At 59.6% G+C, this 18,668-nt stretch overlaps 1 protein-coding gene across 5 annotated transcripts; it reads right to left on the minus strand.

Annotated features, from left to right (window-relative positions):
• Positions 1-278: 278 nt before the first annotated feature.
• PROM2 (prominin 2) lies at positions 279-18,668 on the minus strand. 5 transcript variants are annotated; one of them, XM_030838968.2, is made up of 24 exons: positions 15,477-18,668; positions 14,761-14,810; positions 14,127-14,329; positions 13,911-14,031; positions 13,552-13,615; positions 13,239-13,328; positions 12,760-12,959; positions 12,291-12,365; positions 11,426-11,489; positions 11,022-11,181; positions 10,551-10,703; positions 9,493-9,616; positions 8,851-8,942; positions 8,640-8,724; positions 6,015-6,161; positions 5,450-5,521; positions 4,738-4,830; positions 4,549-4,602; positions 4,185-4,265; positions 3,894-3,962; positions 3,188-3,277; positions 2,881-2,987; positions 2,465-2,539; positions 279-2,235 (listed from the first exon to the last, which is right to left on the minus strand). In XM_030838968.2, exons 1-23 carry the CDS (start codon positions 15,718-15,720, stop codon positions 2,476-2,478), a joined length of 2,502 nt encoding a protein of 833 aa, XP_030694828.2. In that variant the 5' UTR covers positions 15,721-18,668; the 3' UTR covers positions 279-2,235; positions 2,465-2,475. The 5 variants fall into 5 exon arrangements, with proteins under 5 accessions (XP_030694828.2, XP_030694831.2, XP_030694829.2 ...); XM_030838971.2 differs by lacking the exons at positions 14,761-14,810; positions 15,477-18,668 and having other exon boundaries at positions 13,552-13,576; positions 14,127-14,320; XM_030838969.2 differs by lacking the exons at positions 14,761-14,810; positions 15,477-18,668 and having other exon boundaries at positions 2,469-2,539; positions 14,127-14,320.

An 18,668-nucleotide genomic window follows, 5' to 3' on the forward strand; every position in this document is an offset into this window, starting at 1 on the left:
CGATGCAGGGGACACAGGTTCATGCCCCGGTCTGGGAGGATCCCACATGCCGCGGAGCAGCTGGGCCCGTGAGCCATGGCCGCTGAGCCTGCGTGTCCAGAGCCTGTGCCCCGCAATGGGAGAGGCCACAGCAGTGAGAGGCCCGCGTACCGCAAAAAAAAAAAAAGAAAAAAGAAAAAAAAACAAAGTGTGGCACTCAATTTTTGCCAAGTATGTGAGGAGACAAGACAATACTAACAAAAACCAAGAGAAACAACAGACACTGGAAACAGACTCACAGAGGCTCCATATTAGGGAGTTATTGAACTTTAAAATAACCATACTTGTTTGCTCAGATACATAAAAGGTAAGATAGGCAATTTTGATAGAGAACTAGAAATGATTTTTTAATCATTTTCTAGTTCTATTTTTATCCCATCAATCTCATTCTTAAAATGCAGGGTGCTTCAGTTCCCCACACAGGGCAACATGAAAAGCAAGCCAAGAATCCTCTGGGAAAAGCCCAGAAGAGGCGATCGTGCTACATTCAAGGATGCTGGTCTGAGAGTGTGCGTGCCATAGTGACCATACATTGTGTAGGCACCATCCCAATTTCTAGTAGCAAATTTGTTGCTGGTTTGTAAGATGCAACTAAACATAGACACCCTCTGAAACTCAGCAGACTCTAATCTTGAAGGGCTTTGCTCCTTTGAACAGGGACCCATCTCCCTCTTCGCTTGTATCTGCCCAGACCCAGCTCTGCCCCCGGCCCAGAGCAGTCATGGCAAAAAAAAAAAAAAGCAGCATTTGAGTCTTTGTTTTGTGCCAGGCCCCTGCCAAGGGATTTCCACACACTGTCACATTATTCACAACCCTAGGAGGCGGCTATGACTATTTTCCCCATTTTATAGGCGGAAAAACTGAGGTCTAGGGGACCCATGGATCATGTTCAAGGTGCCCTGGTTACCAAACGTTAGAGCCAGGTGTGAACCCAAGTCTGCCTGCTCTCAGTGTGGGCCCCACTCCCCACCTGCTGATTACTGGGGGGACCCCTGGATGCCTGTGGTCAGAGGAGGCCTTGGATTCTCTCCACAAACACTCACTAAGCGCCAACCCCATCCAGGGCCCTACCTGGGAGAGCGGAAGGATCCAAGGCCAAGACTTAGCCAGGTGAGAACACTTTAATGGATCCGTCCTGTCCACCTCTTCTCTCCCCTCCTCCTCCCCATTTCTGGAACTCAGGGTCCAGCATGCAGGGAGGGCACAGGGATGGACTAGGGGTGATGCCCAGTCAGGGGCATAGGATAGAAGAGGTAAGGGCCACAGTGCCAAATCCTCTTGTGGCCACCAGATCTCTCCTGGAAAGCTGGGTGGTGACTGTCGAAGAGGCTACCTTCTTGGGAGCTGAGGGGGAGCCCCTGCTCCAGCCCACATCCCAGGTCCCTTCTTAGGGAGTCAGTGCTCCCTAAGGCGAGGGACAGCAGTGTGACTTCCAGCCCAAGGTGCAGACGGGGGCTCAGCCTTCACACGGGCCTCCCACACCCCCTGGGGGCCAGACATCCAGGCCGGGGTCTGTGGAGGGTCCCACCCCCTGAGCAGCAGAGCGCTCAGGGGCCACGAGGCAGAGCCTGCAGCCGGCCCGGGCCCAGGCCATGGTGGCCCCTGGCCTGCTTGGTGGCAGGAGGGGTCCCTGTGGCCGACAGGTAGTAAGGGGACAGGTAAAGAGGGGACAAAGGGGGGGAAAGGGCTTCCCTGGGGGGAGGGAGTGAGGGCTGGGGAGGGGACAGAGTGAAGTGGGGCAAGTGGGGGGTCAGAGGAGAGGAGGTAAAGGGGCAAGGAGCTTGGAGACGTGTGGGAGGCATGGGCAGGGGGAGGGGCAGATGGGACAGAATGGGGCTGGCCAGGGCCTCTGTCCTGCCCAAGGGGCTGAAGACGAGGTTCCACTAGGTGGAGAACAGGCTCTTCCTGGAGCTAATATATTGCAGCAAGGAGGATGAGGGAGACACACCTGGAGGAACCTGTTTGCTCTGAGATTCAACAGAAGGTAAGTGTGTTTTTGAGCATGAATGAAGGGGTCGTGAGCAGAAAGGGGTGCAAAGGGAGTAGCAAGATGGGCTCAGGTAACTGGAATTGGGGGACAATCCAGGCCTGGATGCCAGCCTGGGCTCTGGTGGCAAAAGCGACAGAAATCCTCTGGTCCAGGCAAAGTCAGCAGGGAAGGCAGGCAGCCCCATGCATCACCTTGCGTCCATATCCCTGTTGTGGATTAAGAACAAACAGGGGAGGGGGAGGGGAGGGGGAAGGGAAGGGAAGGGAGGGGAGGGGAGGGGAGGGAGGGGAGGAGCTGAGCTCAGGCCTATCAGTCCCAGCCAAGTCCCAGAACCTTCCTGCTCTCCTGGGCCCTGGAGACCCCAGAACCCAAACCCTTCCCTTCCCTTCTCAGCCCCACCCTTGGCACCAAGGAGTAAAGCAGGGGGAAACTCACTCACTGCGGTCCTAGAGCTTCAGGGAGGTGACACGGGGGATGTGGAAGGGCTGAGTGTCCTCAGAGCTGCTGGCGCTGCAGCATCACAGGGAGTGAGTGAGTGAGGCCCCCAGGCCCAGGCCCTCAGCCCCGACACAGGAACAAGCCCAGAGCCCGGAATTTCCTGCCTCAGAAGCTCTTCAGGGGTAGCAAGGGTGCCCAAAAGTTAGGTCTGGTGGATGTGTTGCAGCAAGAAGGATTCAGGGTAGACACATGGAAGGCCCTGGAGCTCCTCAGACTGTGTGACTTCAGGGTTAGGCGTAAGCCTCCCCTGCCTGGAGGTCTCAAGATGGCGTGCAGCAGGGGCCGGGCCCAGCAGCCGGAAGGGCTCCTGCCTGGGCCCCTGCTGCACCCCACAGGCCTGGCAGCCTCCTCACCTGAGGCGTTTCCCGATGGGATGGAAGTATCTGGAGGTCTTGACAGCGAAGATGACGCTGGGGATCAGGAAGAAGGCGCACCAGCCCAGGCAGAACCAGAAGGCGTTCTGGAGCAGAGGAGGTGAGGTCAGTGCACTGCGTCTGGGCACCCCCAGTCCCCCCGCTGACTCAGTGTGGGGCACGGGGACGCATTCTCAGAGCTGAGGGAAAGGGCGGGGGTGTAGGCCCAGGGCAGGGCCCCGCTCACGCTGCCCCTCCCGTGGGGGCCTCCACGTCCACGAGCCCTGATGGGCTGGGGGGCACTCACCCAGGGGTCAGCCACCATGTCACACAGGATCACACGGCCATTGTCCAGGGCTGTGGAGAGGGGCTGGCAGGTGGCGATGCGCTGAGTCACCTGTGGTGTCAACGTGAGGCAGGTACATGCAGACACACCCAGACCCACAGGGGCTCAGAGGAAGGTTGACAGGGACACAGACAGGCCCAGGGACACAGTGGGGAGCCACTGCACAGCTGTACACAGACACACGGATGTGGCAACACAGAGAAGGGAGGACACACTGCCATCAGCTCATCGCTCACCTCCTGCCTTTCCCACCCTGTTCACCAGCCTGGGTTAAGCCCCTACTGTGTGCCCAGAGCTGTTCTCTAAGTCACACTCTCACTGGGAGGCAACACGTGTGCACACACACACAATGCACTGCACACACGTACATACTTGCACACACACATACTCGCACACGCATGTACAGACACACTCAGGGTTAAGCGAGACCCCTGCCAGTCCAGTGTGGGTGGTAGACAGCCCGGTCCACGCTCAGGCCTCAGAGAAGGGCTATGGCAGAGTTTGGGGGATGGGCAGAACCCAGCCAGCCAGATGCCAGGTTTGGGAGTTTGGGTTCAATCCTGAAGGCCTAGGGCACCCCCAGGGGCTCTCAGGGGGCAGAGGAGGTCGAACAGCTGGTACCGCTGGAAGCTTGCCTGAGGCCAGGAGGGTCTGAGCCCACACTCACCTCCTCTCTCACCCAGGCCACGTACTGGGAGAAGTAGCCCATCTCCCGGGTCAGGAAACACTCAGTTTCCTGCAGGGAAGAGAGGAGCCCTGGGCTGGTCGGAGTCCCAGGGCCAGCACCCCTGCCCCCCATGCCTGGCACCAACAGGACAGGCCAAGCTGGCTTTCCTGGGAGCCACGGTGAGGCGGCAGGGCTGGAGAATCCTGGGGTGGGAGCCCTGCGAGCCTTAACCCTTCAACTCACCTCTGACTCTGAAGCCACCCCCCAGCCCTGCCCCATCCTCCCACTCACATTCTTCAGTATACGGGTGGCCCAGGTAGGCAGCTCTCCTTTCAGGTGAGTGACTCTGTCCAGGACATCTGAGGTCTCCAGCTGGGGGAGAGGAGAGGGGCTCGGTCAGGGAACAGCCACTCATTCAGTCATCCATTCATTAACTCAACGTACGACACACAACATACTCACCTTGGGGTGGGTGGTGTTAGGCCCTAAGGACAGAGGACACATATGGCGGTCCTCAAGGATCTTCCCACCCCACCCTCAACTTCCAGTGGGCCTGGGTAGAGCAGGTGAGGTCCCAAGCCGGCTGGGCCCGCATGTTCTTGCTCCCTCTGCTGCCCACCTGCTCCCCCCCACCCCATCCATCCCCAGCAGCCACCTGGAGAAGTGGGGCAGAGGATGCCAGGGCATGGACACTGAGGTTGAGCTTAGCCTGTGAAAAAGAGATCAGGGCTGGTCAGGGGAAGGAACTGGTAGGAGGGAGGGTTCCCAGCATCCCTCTCCTCCTCCTTGCCCCCTGCCTGCATTTCCTCTCCAGGTCCCGGACTCCCTGAGCCTCCAGACTTACCACAAGCCTCTGCTGGAGGAGGAGCTTCTCCTGACGGAGGTTTCTGAGCCCCTGGGCCTCCTTCTGCAGCTGCTGCGCCAGCACAGTATTGCCCTGAGGGGAGACATATCAGAATGGCACTCTGCCCGGGCCGAGACAGGCTTTGACGACACATCCTTCACCAAACCGTTCAACCAGACATACTGGAGGGATGTGGAAAGCGCTGGAATCAGAGGTTGGCCTCAGAGGCAGAAAACTGAGGCCTCCTTAAGTTCCTTGGCCAGATCTGGGTTTGGGGGCCTGAGCCCAAGTTCCAGGTCCGGCCCTAGCTTGCTCTGCGCATCGTGGGGGGTAGGGGAGGGGTGTCTATGAGATGTCTTGAAGAGAACTTTTTAAACTCTCTATATTTATAAATACAAAGTGCTACTTTTCCCAGTCCATTTGAAGCTTCTAGAGGCAACTGTCATGATATCTGATCCGTCGAGCTGTCCTCACAGCATCTGTCCCAGCAGATTCCACAAGCGGTGTGCACCTAGCGATGCTTGCCCAGCTGTGCGATGTCAGATGTAGCATCTGATGCTACAGAACCCTTCACCCCAGCCGGGGATCCAGAGTCTCAGCCCTCGGTGACAGGGGCCCTCAGTCCCCTCCCCAATCCAGGCACTCCCACCCCGTCCCCCCTCCCAGGCCCCTGGCTCCAGCCTGCCAAGTGGGGTCTCTGCTCCCTTCTCACTTGGGTCTGGGCCAGTCCCTCCAGCTCCTGGGCCAGCTTCTCCACGCTGATGTTCACCACAGGCTTCTGAATCTGGAGACGGACAGGAGAGGCCAAGAGGGGATGAACCCCGGCTCCCCCAGCCCCAGAATTCCCAGTCTTTGCAAAAGCACCCACACCAGCTGAGTCTATCGTGACACATCAGTCACAGTGGGTTTGACCTGAAATTGTGAAACATATGAGACACTTTCCATTAGGAAAGAAAAAACAATGAGGCGCCCTCTGGTGTAACCCAACGGAGAGGTGACGTCCCACCAGCACTCGCCACAGCAGTGGGTTCAGGACCACGGACAGCAACACACGCTGTTGGGTGTAGGCACGTTCATTCTCGCCCAGCCCAGGTGCTGGCAGCTGGGACACATGGTCTGGAGACACCCCCGGCAGAAGAGGCCCCAGGGGCATGTGGAGGGGGAGGGGTCCAGGGACGGTGGAGGGCCAAGACAAGGTGAGACAGCTCCCCGACCCCCAGCTCCTCTGCGGGCCCCTCTGTTCTGCCGTGGTCTGGCCTGAGGTGCCCACTGCTGACCTCAACAAGGAAGCCTGGGTAGTGGATGCGCTCGAGCCCACTGCTGTGCAGGGCCTCCAGGTCCTGGCGGGCGGCTGGGCTCAGCAGGTCCAGATTGTTCACGTCCACTTTGAGCTTCTGCAACTCCTGCTGCAGCTTGGCAGTGTACTGGGAGGGAGGGAGCAGGGTGGAGCCGTGCTCTGTGGGTGAGCCAGGACCCCACAGCTGCTATCCTAAGTGAGGGGTCAGCAGGCCCTCAGGGCCCTCCTTCTGGATATCCAGGGCCCCTACCCTGGACACTCCCAGCCCCAGACAGGCTCCCAGCAGGCCTCTGCTCCCCACCCATCCCCAACTCCACCTTACCCCCACCGAGACCCAGCTCTCCTCCAGCGCCTATCTGGCTACTGGACAGCAGCACAGACCTTCCCAGGCCACACAGAAGAAAAAGAGCTTCCCCGGCCCATCTTTATCACTGTCACCTTGTGTTAAGGTCTTCACAGCACCTGTGTGCTATTTACTTATCTGGGTACTAGTTTACTGCCATCAGCTCCACGAGAACCGCACCTCATCTGCCCACTCTACCAAACCCTCAGCGTCTAGAGCAGAGGCTCCTACGTGGTGGGGCTGTACAAATTTGTCGAATGTGTAAAAATGAGTGAATGAATGAATGAGTGAATAGACCCAATCACATTTCTAAGACAGAGCACAGTTTAAAAAGGGACTCGAGCCTGGAGGGGTAGGATAGGGAGGGTGGGAGGGAGGGAGACGCAAGAGGGAAGAGATATGGGAACATATGTATAACTGATTCACTTTGTTATAAAGCAGAAACTAACACACCATTGTAAAGTAATTATACCCCAATAAAGGTGTTAAAAAAATAAATAAATAAAATAAATAAATAAAAATAAAAAGGGACTCGAGGGCTTCCCTGGTGGTGCAGTGGTTGAGAGTCCACCTGCCGATGAAGGGGACACGGGTTCGTGCCTTGGTCCGGGAAGATCCCACATGCCGCGGAGCGGCTGGGCCCGTGAGCCATGGCCGCTGAGCCTGCGCGTCCGGAGCCTGTGCTCCGCAACGGGAGAGGCCACAGCAGTGAGAGGCCCACGTACCGCAAAAAAAAAGGGACTCGACATTTTCCAACCATTGCTGGGAGAGATTTAAAGGGCATGAAATTCAGCCCCAGTGTTTCACAGGTGAGAGGCTGAAGACAGGGCGGAGCCTCAGAGTACGGAGCCCAGCTCAGCTCACCTCTCGCCATCCCTCACTGCCTTCCCCAGGGGGAGAAAAGACCCATCCTCTCAGAGGCAGGGGTCTTGGAGCAGCATTTCAGGCACCAGTAACACACAGGTAAAGGAGATGTCTCAAGGCGGGCAGAGTCCTCGTGGTGCCTGGGAAAGCACACCTTGTCTTAATTATCTCTGCATCATCAGCTCACTATTATCTCCTTCGAGGACAAGTTCTCCTAAGGTCACATTTGGTTTGTTGCCAGATGGCCCCCAAGGACTGCCCAGTCCCTCTGGACCTGAAGCCCTATCTGTCCAGACTCTTCTGTGACCTGGACCCCTCCCTTCGCTGGACCAGGGCTGAGAGCCCTCCCCTTTCAGCCAGCAGGGCACAGGGCCTCCTCTGCTCAGGCCCCCTGCTGCAGCCCTCTGTGGCCAGCCTTCACCCTGTGGCCTTGTACCAGGGCAGTGCCGGCACAGTGGACCTCTCCTCTGATTAGAGACGCTGAAAGAGGAGACAGCTATGGCATTAAGGAAACTGCCCCAGGTTATAGTTTAAGGCGTGGAGTTGGGACTGAAATCTGGACCACTTGGCTACGCTAGCCTGTGGACTAGGTGCAGGTGGTGGGTTCAAGAGGAGTTGGAAGGTTTCTGGAGACAAGGCAGAATCAGGAGTTAGCAGTTTAGGAGGGGTGGGGGGAGAAGCAGGTGGGAGAAATGTGGTTTTCCCAGGATATGCTTGGGAAGGGCTCCTGGCGGACCCTGGGAGCCAAGGCAGCTCTCCTCCCACCTCATTTAGGCGCGAAGAGAGAAAAGGAGGGGGTGTTTTACAGCTTCTGTGCACCCTTAGGAGAACCACGTTCTCAAAGGACGTCTCCTCTCATGAAGGAGCACTTCCTTTTCTTTGTTCTAGAACCGTCTCTTGCCAGTGTGAGTAAATCTCTCCAGTTCTACATAGCAAGTTCTGACAAAGTCCAGTGGTTAGGGAACAGGCTGTGGGGAGCCCTCCTCTAGTGGTACCCAACTTCATCACCATCGTTTTCACTGTCACACTCCCTCGCCAACCACCCCGCTCCCACTGCAGCATCCAAACCGATGCCTGTCCTCAGTCAGGACACACACCCTGGTCCTCTCACTCACTGTCACCACCCTGTCCGGCCTCAACCTCACCTGTGTTCAGCTCTTCCGGGAGCGCAGTGCTCAGAGCTGGTCAGAGCCTCCAGGCATTCACGCTCTGGAAGCTGCCCTGGGCTCTAGCCCTGGGCCAGGTCCTGAGCTTGCACCCGGGTCCTCTGCCCCTGAGGCGCCTCAACTGCTCTTGTGGACTTCTCGGGTTCAAGGAGATGGTCCCTCCAGCAAGGCAAGACCAGAAGAGGGGGATCTGCAGGAAGGGTCCCCAGTGTGTTCCAGAAGGTTCTCTCACCTCGCTGATATCCAGGTGCTTCTCCAGGTCATAGGAGTCATTGAGCTGCAGGACCGTCCAGAGCGCAGCCCCTTGCTTGCACTGCCTGCGGAGGAATGACAGGCATCAGAGATGAGAGGAAGGCAGGCAGGTGGGGGCTGACGTCATCCTAATGGGATGCCCGCCTCAGCCCCTCCTCACACCCCGGCCCCCAGCCCAGACACCCGCTCACTGATAGGCCAGGAGGACGCTGAGGTTCTTCTTCAGGCCAAGAAGTTGGGACAAGTTCATGGATGACGGCAAGCTCCCCGGAGTGTCTGCAAACTGGGGATGGGACACAGAGGAACGGGCCTGGAGCGGGGAGTGGGGGGGCAAGGCCACCCAGCTTCCCAGGGCCTAGTCCCACGTTGCCCTGGCACAGCAGAGACCACAACCCTGGGACTCCAGCCCACACCTGCCTCTAACTCAGATCACTCCAGGGCCCTAAATCCTGGCAGGGACCCTCCCCATGACTCTCCAGGAGGGTGGCCGGCCTGTCTTCAGCAGAGGACCCAGGCCAGCATCTTGGCTCACCTGCTCAGTGCAACAGGGAACAAGGATCCCCAATTCCAAGACTCAATGTTAGGAGGGCAGAGGGCCTCAGGTCTGGGGGCCATCCTTCGAGGTCCCTGCCTGGGGCCTGGGCAGCCTTCCAGGGACTCACTGGCTCTTTTCTCTCACTGGTGGTTTTCCATCTCTTTCCTTGGCCGTTTCCATCATTCCTCCTGTCTCTCTCTCCCTTCTAACCTCTCGGGCTCCTACTTCCTTCTAAACCTCCTGCTCTGCCCACAGCTCTCTCCTCGTCCCTCTGGGCCCCAGAGTGGGGCAGGCCCACCTCATAGAGCTCCCCGCTCTCCCAGCTCCGGCACACCAGGGTCTGCACGTTGCCGCCCAGCAGGAAGGTGGCGAAGACAAGGAGGATGAGGGGCGCGGCGAAGAGGAAGCTGAAGCCCACACCCCTGGGGAAGGCGGAGGGACAGGCTTGAGACAGGAGGGAGGATGCCCTGGACCGTGCGCTCCATCCCCATCTCCATCCCGGGGCCAGCATGGTCAGTGAGTCAGCCCCGGGGCAGGAGAGAGGACTCAGAACTGCTCACCGGCCCCACCTCATCCTCCCCCATCCCCACTCTACCGCTGCTGCCCTGGCTGGCCCTGGCAGCCTAGAGGAGAGCACAGCTGTTCTGCTCAAAGAGCCAGGGCTGCTGGCCTCTGGGCCGAGGACACATGGAGGTGACTAGCTCCAGAGCTCAGCCTCAACGGGGCCACCTGGCATGGCCAGCCATGACCCACCAGCAGAGGCAGCAACCTACAGCATCTGAGTAGGACCTGTGCCACTGACCAAGGCTTCTTTGTGAGACAGGCGTGGCCCCATGCCAGGATTTGAGGCTTGGAGAGTGAAACATGGGCTGGATTTCACTCACCCCTTTGGCCAGGCACCTTTATACAGTGACCCTCCTGCACAACTGAATGTGGCAACCCTGGCCTTAGAGACTATCTAGTTCAGGGCTGGCAAACAGATTCTACCTCTGGTGCCACCTCCTAATGGTAGTGCTGCCTGGACACTGGGTTAAGCAGGATTCTGAGGCTGTATCTGGGCTCAGAGAGAAAAGGTGCCCATTAATTATTAAAGTTGCCACTGGTGTGGGAAGGGGAAGTGCTTCTTATTTGCATTCCTGCTCTAGGCCAACCCTTTTATACAAACTGAGGCCCAGGTGGGTTATAATTTGCCCAGGGCCACCCAGCAAGTCAGCCCAGAGCCAGACCACAGCTCAGTCTTTTGATCCCCAGGACTCGCTCCTGCAGCTACACCAGAAGCTATCCATGGGCATGAGAGGAATGTGCCAGCCCGGGGGCAGGGGGAGAGACCCTCCCCCTCTCCCCAGCCCTTCTTACACCATGAGGAAGCGGGCTCCAGCCTTGCCCTTGGCTTCCAAGTGGCTGGGGTCTTCCCTGTCACAGAGCCCCCAGATGCCCAGGTTGAGGCCCAGCAGGTTACAGACCACCACAAGCAGGACCACAGAGCACAGCAGGCAGCCCACCATCCACCTGCCACAGAGAAGGTGGGACGTCACGGAAAGGGCAGTAGTGGGCACAGGAGGGGCTGGTGGAGGACCTAGTGGCTGGGTGGGGCCACTACCCCGAGGCTGAGGCTTTAGAAGTGTGACTTCCCACAGGGTCCCCAGGCTCAGATCCCCAGGGCACACAGCCAAGGTGGGGACACAGAGGCCCAACGAGAGAGGGATCTTGGCTTAAATGGAGGCGGAGACTTAGTATAAGGAGGGTTGATGAGGGCTGGAAATTGGTTCCAGGGTGGCTGAGAAGCTGAGCTGCCCATTCCACCCACGCCCACGGGTTCCCAGGCACCTGTATTTCTCATATCTCTGCACCTCCTTCAGGTAGGGGCGGCTGCACTGTTCCATCTCCTCCAGTGCTTGGCTCCAGCGAGAAGCCGCCTCCCAGCCTGGGAACGCTTCGGCCAGTGTCCTTAGCTCTCTAGGCTGCTGGGCCACCACCTTCTTCAGCTCTGCCCAAAGCAGCAGGGGCTTATGGGATGGGGAAGACCCCCAGGGGCCCAGGGAGGAGATGGATGGACAGGAAGAACATCTGGGATGCACAGAGATGGTTCACTCTCTGTCCAGGTCCAGCCAGGAGGACAGCCTTCACCTTCCCCACCCCACTACCCCACTCCTCTCTCAACAAGCCTTGTCGGTAGGGCTGGGTTGGGGGGCATCCTAGGCAGCCAGCCTGGCCCCTGGGCGGGGCCTCACCTCTGATCACGTCGGCCGTCTGCAAGGTAGCCAGAGCCGGGAGGGCGTTGAAGGTACTGTTCTCCTGCCGGAAGCAAATGCAGCTGTGCCTCCTGCTGTCCGCCCGGGTGTCCTAGCTTGGGGGACCCCTGCATGCCAGGTCCAGTGGGAGAGCATCCCCCCTCGGTGCTCCCAGACCAGGAAATCAGGAAACAGGCTTCCCTTTCCTCTCTTAGTCAGTGCCTTCTTCTCCCCTCCCTCAGCCTGGCCTGACTCAATTCCCCCAAACATTGCTCCTTTCTTCCCTGCCCCTCTTGCTTAGACTGTTGCAGTAGACTCCTAGCCATCCTCTCATCTCTCCCAGCCACTCTGCACAGGACCACCAGGGCTATTTCCCTGAAGTCCAGCTCCAGTCTATTCTTCCAGCCTCAGGCCCTATTTCCCTCCTCCTGGAACACTCTGCTCTAGTTACCCAGCACGACTGACTCACCGTTTCCCCAACCCCGGCATTTTCCAGGCCCTGGGTCACAGGCGCTGACTCATGCTGCACCTTTTCCCACAGCCCGTCTCCACCCAGGAGAGCCCGCCTGTCGTCTGGGGCTCAGCTTGTGTGCTCGCTCCTTGGCCATCCCCAGACCCCACCCCCCGAGGGTCCTAGCTCTTCCTTCTGAGCTCCAGGCCTGCCTCCCCCACCAGACCCCGTGCACACAAGGACCAGCATCGCGAGGCTCCAGCCCAGGGCGCCACGGGGTAGGCGAGGCCCTGATGTGACCCAAGTCTTAGGTTCAACTGGGTTCCCACCCCAAAAGAGAAAAACTGAGGCCCCTCACATTTGAGTTCCCAGCCAGGTTGCGAAGAAGTCGGGTAGACTGGGGCAAGCACTCACCTCCTGGACCATGCTGGAGAAGCTGGCCTCTGGGACGCCTTTCAGCCGATGCAGGGCTTCGTCCACAGAGGGCACCTGAAATGGTTTGAGGAGCTTCTTATGACAAAGTCCACAGAGAGGCCTGGGAGGGGTCCTTGGGGAAGGATGGGGGCAGAGGCCTCTGAATACTGTGTCCTCGTGTGCAAGATGGGGACCACCACAGCCTCGAAGGCCCTGGGTGGCAGTGAGAACTCAAGAAGCAAAGTCACACGAGGCTCACGACACAGCGCGTGGCCCAGGGAAGCTCTCACTCCACTGCCAGGATGACCATCGTTAACTCTGGGTGCGTGGAGAGGGCAGGGGCAGCCCAGGGAGAGGGATCAGGAGTCCGCTTCAGGAAACAGCCGGAACAGAGGCTGCCCAGGGATTCCTGGGGCAGCGGGCAGAGCAACCCCTTTCACCCCAAGGGGCCTCAGGCCTGGGCCTGCACCTGGCTGAAGTCAGCTCCCAGCTCCAAGGCGTGGGCTCTGTCCAGGGCCTCTGCACAGCCCCGGCAGCTGGGCTCCTGCAGCAGGGCCAGGAGGCGCTCCCGGTGCCCCTGGACAGCCGGCGCCAGGGCCTGCTGTCCCTCCTGAAGTTCCACGGAGGTGGCGTTCAGGGCTCGGAGGTGGTCCACGGAGACCTGCAGGGCTGCGAGACCCACATTTGGACTGAGTGGTCTCCACTGCTACAGCATCCTTGGAGACCTTGCAGGAGGAAGAACATCTTTCCCTCCCAAACCCAGGGGACCGGTGGTCCTTAATCTCTGTAGTTATAATGGAAACTGCCCTGGGGCACGTTAAGCCAGGAGTGGGCAAAGGTGCCACAAGGGATCCTAGGATAAAGCCGTGAGAAAGTCAGGGGCGGACCGCCGACAGTGTAAGAAATGCAGGGCTGGGCGAGGGCGGGGCGCCCCCCAGCGACACTCACCCTGGCCCAGGCTGAGCACAGAGGCCAGGACCTCATACACGGTGCTCTGGAGCTGTGTGTGGATCGTGTTCCCAATGCTCCTGTGGACACCTGGAGAGCGCAGGGCAGTCTGCAGGGCTGGCCCCCAGGAGACTAGGGGCCTCCCCAGCCAACCATCCTCCTCCCCGGGTTCCGGAGGGTGGTCTTGCGGCAGAGCGGCCGCCGTGCTCCCCAGCTGGACCCTATCCCCGCCTCTGCGAGGGTGTTCCCAGGTGGAGCCCGGGATGAGGGGATGAGAGGCCTCCCCAAGGCAGGCCTGAGCTGGAATCCTCACCATTCAGTTCCTCCAAGACTTGCTCCTGAGGAAGGGAAAATTGCTGTGCCACGGCCTGCAGCTCCTAGGCAAACACAGGGCCGCGAGGCTGCTCCTTCCTGTCCCCGGACACCCCGGCTCCTGGCCCTTCCCCAGCCCTTATTCCCCCACTACCCGCCACAACTGGGCGTCTGTCCTGAGAATACCATGGGTGCCGTCATGGATTACAGGGACTCTCCAGCAGGGGGCAGTCAGGTGCGTGCTGGAAGGGGCACCCTCTCTAATGCGCAGGCTACGCACGAATTTGCAGGACCTACCCTGCTCTGTCCCGCCCACGGCTGGCGCTCATGGGGGCACGTGCGGGGTTACTTGGCACTCACCTGGGGGACATCGGAGACCAGGCCCCGGAGGCTGAGCAGAGTCTCCGGCAGGGCCTTGGCACTGGGGCCCATCTGCTCATGCGTGCGCTGGTTGGTGACAAAGGCAGTGACCACGCCGATCCTGCAGGGATGGGGGAAGAGCAAGGGGCTGGCTGGATGCCTGTGGACACCTTGGGCCTCGGCCCACGCCTCCCGCCTGACCTGGGCGCCCCTCACAGCAGTACGAGGGTGGTCAGCAGCAGGAAGGCCATGAGGGTGCCTCGCTCGCAGGCCATCGTCTTGTGCTCCATCTTCACTCGGCCACCACAGGGCCGGCGGCAGCGGCAGCAACAAAAGCAGAGCCCAGCGGCGGGTACCACCAGGAGGTAGAGGCCGGTGATCACGGCACACACCACGTAGCCTGCCTCATACTGCACCACCTGGGCAGGGCAGCAAGGCATGAGGGGCTGTCCTGATCCTGCCATCCCAGCCCTCTCCCGCCTGACTCTAGAGGGAAACCCAAGGGGAGGGAGGCACACTCGGGGGCGGGGCGGCGGGGGCACTATGCACACATCTCGCATCTCCTTTAACTCTTGTGAGGGGCACCGTGTTACCATCCTACAAACAAAGGACACTGAAGTCCAGAGAGGCTAGGGCTCCCTGCAAACCCCACAGCCGCTGAAGGGCAGAGCCGTGGTTAGAAATCAGGTCCGCGGACTGCAGTGCTCACGGAAAAGGGGAAGGGATGCCAGAAACCCCACCCTGGGGCACACCCAGCAAGTGGGCTGAGCCGACGAGGCCCTTCCCCTTCTCCGGTCCCTCGTGCTCACCGCTGAACGCCTTCCCCCGGCAGCGCCCCCCGGCCGCTCACCTCATCCGCCTTCACGGAGGATGGCTCATTCAGCAAGGCCTTTATCAGCTCTAGGAAAAGAGTCGAGCTGGGTCTGGGGGCAGTGACTGCCCTGCCCCTGCGTCCACCCCCGCTGCCAGGCAAAGGTGGGCTCTCCGAAGGGTGTCCTCCCACCACCTCGGCACCCTCGGAGAAGGCAGTGTCACCACAGCCCGGAGCCCTCGTGCCTCAGCCGGGCTACAGGAGGCTGTGTCTGCAGGGAGGCCTGGCTCCCCCCTCCTCCTGCGCCCCCCAGGTAGGCCCTGCAGCGGGGAAGCCGGCAGCCCGGTTAAAAGCAGAGAAGGGGCCTGGCCTAGCAGCAGCCCTTCCCCTAAGAGGCAGGCGACGGGCTGGGGGCTGTCCTGCTGCCCATCCTGGTCCTCACAGCCAGCACGGCGCCACCAGACCCAGAGAAAAAGCTCAACCCGCTGCTGGAGAACTTTGCCTGTAACTTCCTCTACCTTAGGACAGAGAAACCGCGGCTCAGAGAGGGAAAGGGGCTTGCCAAGGTCACACAGGAAGGTGATGCCCTGGGTGCCCGGGCCTTCTGGGGAGGAAGATGGGGCTGGGGAGTGCTGGGGACCCTGCCCTCCAAGTGCCTGCCGACGGTGGGTGCGCCCCTCGGTGGAGAGGAGATTTGGGTGCAGAGTGGGGACCCAATACCCGCCGAGGCCCGCCCGGGGGAGGGACGCACTCACCGGCGGGGAAGGGGTTGAGCTGCACCATGGAGAGGAAGCGGCGCACGGTGCCGTAGAGGGGGTCCAGGGGCCCCGGCGCGCGGACGCGAGGGGCCAGCCAGCGGGTCTTGGCCGCCGGGGCGAACGCCAGGCGCTCCGCCGGGCCGAGGGCCCCGCAGTCCGCCGCGCCCACCCGCCGCAGGGCCAGGGCCAGGGCCAGCCCCAGGCCCAGCAGGGCCGCCAGGAGGCCGGGCGCACGCACCATGGGGTCGGCCGGTGGGCTGCGGGCCGGGCGGACGGGGCTCAGGCGGCCGAGAGTGCGGGCCGCGCACGGGGCTGGCCGTGCATCCTTCACCAGCCTCCGTCCCGCTGCTCTCGAAACCGGCCCGACAGGTTTGGGCTACCTGGGCACCCGCCGGAGCGCGGCCGGGGCAGGGGCGGAGGCCTGGGCTGGGGGTGGGGTTTGTGGGGTGGGGGGCAGGGCCTGGTCCGGACCCGCTCCCAGCGGCCTGGGGTGGGAGCCTGGGCGCCCTCTCCCCTACCCAGATGCTTCTGGGAGGGCTGCCTCCGGAGCTGGGTGGGGAAGGCACCTCAGTACCTCTGGGTTATCTAGGATGGCCCAATTTCAACTATTACATCCTGCGCCCAGACGCAGCCGCCAAATCTGGGGCCTGGGAAAACAACCACCCCGTGAAAGTCTGGCCCGGAGTGCGGCCAGACTCCGCTGGGGCCTGCTCTGTTTCCTAGGGTCATGCCTGCGCCCATGCCAGGTCATTCTGGAGCACAGAGGCCACAGGGCTTTGTCCAGAGCGGCTCTCTGAAGGGCCACTGAGACGGGCACAATCCTTTGGGAGAGTGAATCCCAGCAAAGCTGTGCCCAGCAATGTCCCATCCAGTCATCAGCTGAAAGAACTATCAGGAATATACCCAGAGATGAAGTGAGAGAGTGGCCTGGACATATAGACACTACCAAATATGAAATCGATAGCTAGTGGGAAGCAGCCGCATAGCACAGGGAGATCAGCTCAGTGCTTTGTGACCACCTAGAGGGGTGGGATAGGGAGGGTGGGAGGGAGACGCAGAGGGAGGAGATATGGGGTTATATGTACATGTATAGCTGATGCACTTTGTTATAAAGCAGAAACTAACACACCATTGTAAAGCAATTATACTCCAATAAAGATGTTAAAAAAAAAACAGAAAAGAATATGCCCAGAGATGTGTCTGCACAGGCCTCTGTTTTGTCAGTGGCTGTAAGCCCAGTACCCAGAGGGTGCCTGTAGCTGAGCAGTCGGGGAAAATATTGCTAAATGGATGGAAGATGATCCTGGCAACGTTATTCATGATACAGGAAGCAGCCCCGATGGCACTACCGCGAAAAAATTGGTGAAATGACCACCTCACACACTGGGCTGTCATTAAAGAAAATGATGTGGAAATGGCTCTTTTGCCCTGAACGATGCTCGCAGCGCACTAACAAGTGTGAACAGCTGATGACAAATGGCTGAATACACGGAGTGAAGGCATAGAACAATGATCATCTCCGGGTGGAATCACGGGCAACTTTTAATTCTCTTCTGCTCATCTGTGCTTCCTAATGTGTGTGCAACAAGCATGCGTTACTTGCGTTCAAAGAAGTATTAGAAGTTTGTGAGTTTCCACAGCAGCCCCCATGGGAGCCCTGGAAGGAGAGGCTGGGCCTGTCCCTGCGTCCCCCCGGCTCAGCCCTGGTCTGCGGGGTGTGTGAGGGGCACAGGGGTCTTTGGCTGCTCACGGGAGTCTGCAGTAGGGAAGTGATTTAAGTGTAAGTCACGGCTGGGCCTGCGGCAGAGTGCCCACGCTTCCCACTGCTGCCCCCACAGTTTGCTCAGAGCCGGGGGATAAGAGTACACAGTTGTGGAAGGAAGAGTCCAGTTAATAACGGGGTGCAGACAGGAATAGGAACCTCATCAAAGGGTGACTCAGAGATGAGGGTCACGGCTGCAGTGGGGAATGGGCTGGGGGTGCCCTAGTTCCTCAGGTCCAGGGCAGGGGGTGCAGTCCAGGGCCAGCACTGACCCCTGGAGCCCAACCTCAGTCACGGGGGAAGGCCCCTGACCCCTCCCCCCTCTGACTGTGCTGAAAAGCTAAACACAGGCCGTACCCACCCCTCACCCTTCCCATGTAACTCACCTGAGCTCAGCAGCTGTGCTGGGGGGTGTCTTGGCCTCCCGGAAGCTGCCGTCAGGAAGGCCTGGTCTCCCCACAGCCTGCCTGCCCCTCTTCGCTCTCCTCCTCCAATGTGAGCTGTCAGAAGGAATGACTCCCCCGGCCATCACTTTCTATCAATAACGAGTCCCGCCACCAGCAGCATGGAAATAGCCCTTTCCCAGGTTGATATAATCCACCTTTGTGATTTAGTAAATGCCCTTTAGGCTTTTTTGTATTTTCTGACTTGGGTGCACCCCAGAGAGTGTAGGAGAGTTGAGGTCCCAGCCTCCTGGGGAGGATTAGGAACCCTTGGAGCTTTGGGAAATACGCAGCCCAGGCCCCCAGGTCCTGTCTCCCCACCAGACTCTTCTCAACTGTTGTAATTAAGGCAATCAGTCGCTACTGCTCTTGTTTTCCTGTGTCTCTAATAAAAGCGCTGCACTTTGAAGATAAGCGTTCACCCAAGAAAAAAACAAAACGTACCAAGCCTCTTTTCTAGCATAGGGCCAGGAGGGTTGATAAAGATACTGAATCTGCCTATTTGATAGGTGGACAAAGTGAGGCATCGAAGAAGGGATTTTCCCGAGGCAGGGGCCAAGCCAAGAGCCTCCTTCCTGAGCCAGATCCTGATGGAACAATCTATCATCAAGCTGGCTGGTCAGCCTGAGTCTCCTCCCCTCCCCCAGCCCTAACTGGGAGAGCAGGTGGGGCTCAGGGGTCAGCCCTGGGTGCTGGGCAGAGGAGGAGATGAAATTGCTGCTAGAATTGAATTCCTTGGAGGAACAGACCGAGCAGACTGTGTGGGGCCGGGCCCCTCGGCAGCGGGGATACCCCTGCAGCAGCCTCTAAGGGCATGGGGCTGGCAGGCAGCAGGGCTGGAGGGCTTCCAGATGTCGGGAAGGGGGTCCAAAGGAGGTTCTGTCCTGCGCACTCCTTTTAGTCATGCCTTTCTGGGCACACCTGCACCTCCCTTCCTCCCGCTGCTCCTGGGCCCCGCTACCATCCATGGAAATTCTTTCTTTC

Source organism: Globicephala melas, chromosome 12 (genome assembly GCF_963455315.2).
Source record: "Globicephala melas chromosome 12, mGloMel1.2, whole genome shotgun sequence".
NCBI classification, from domain to species: Eukaryota; Metazoa; Chordata; class Mammalia; order Artiodactyla; family Delphinidae; genus Globicephala; species Globicephala melas.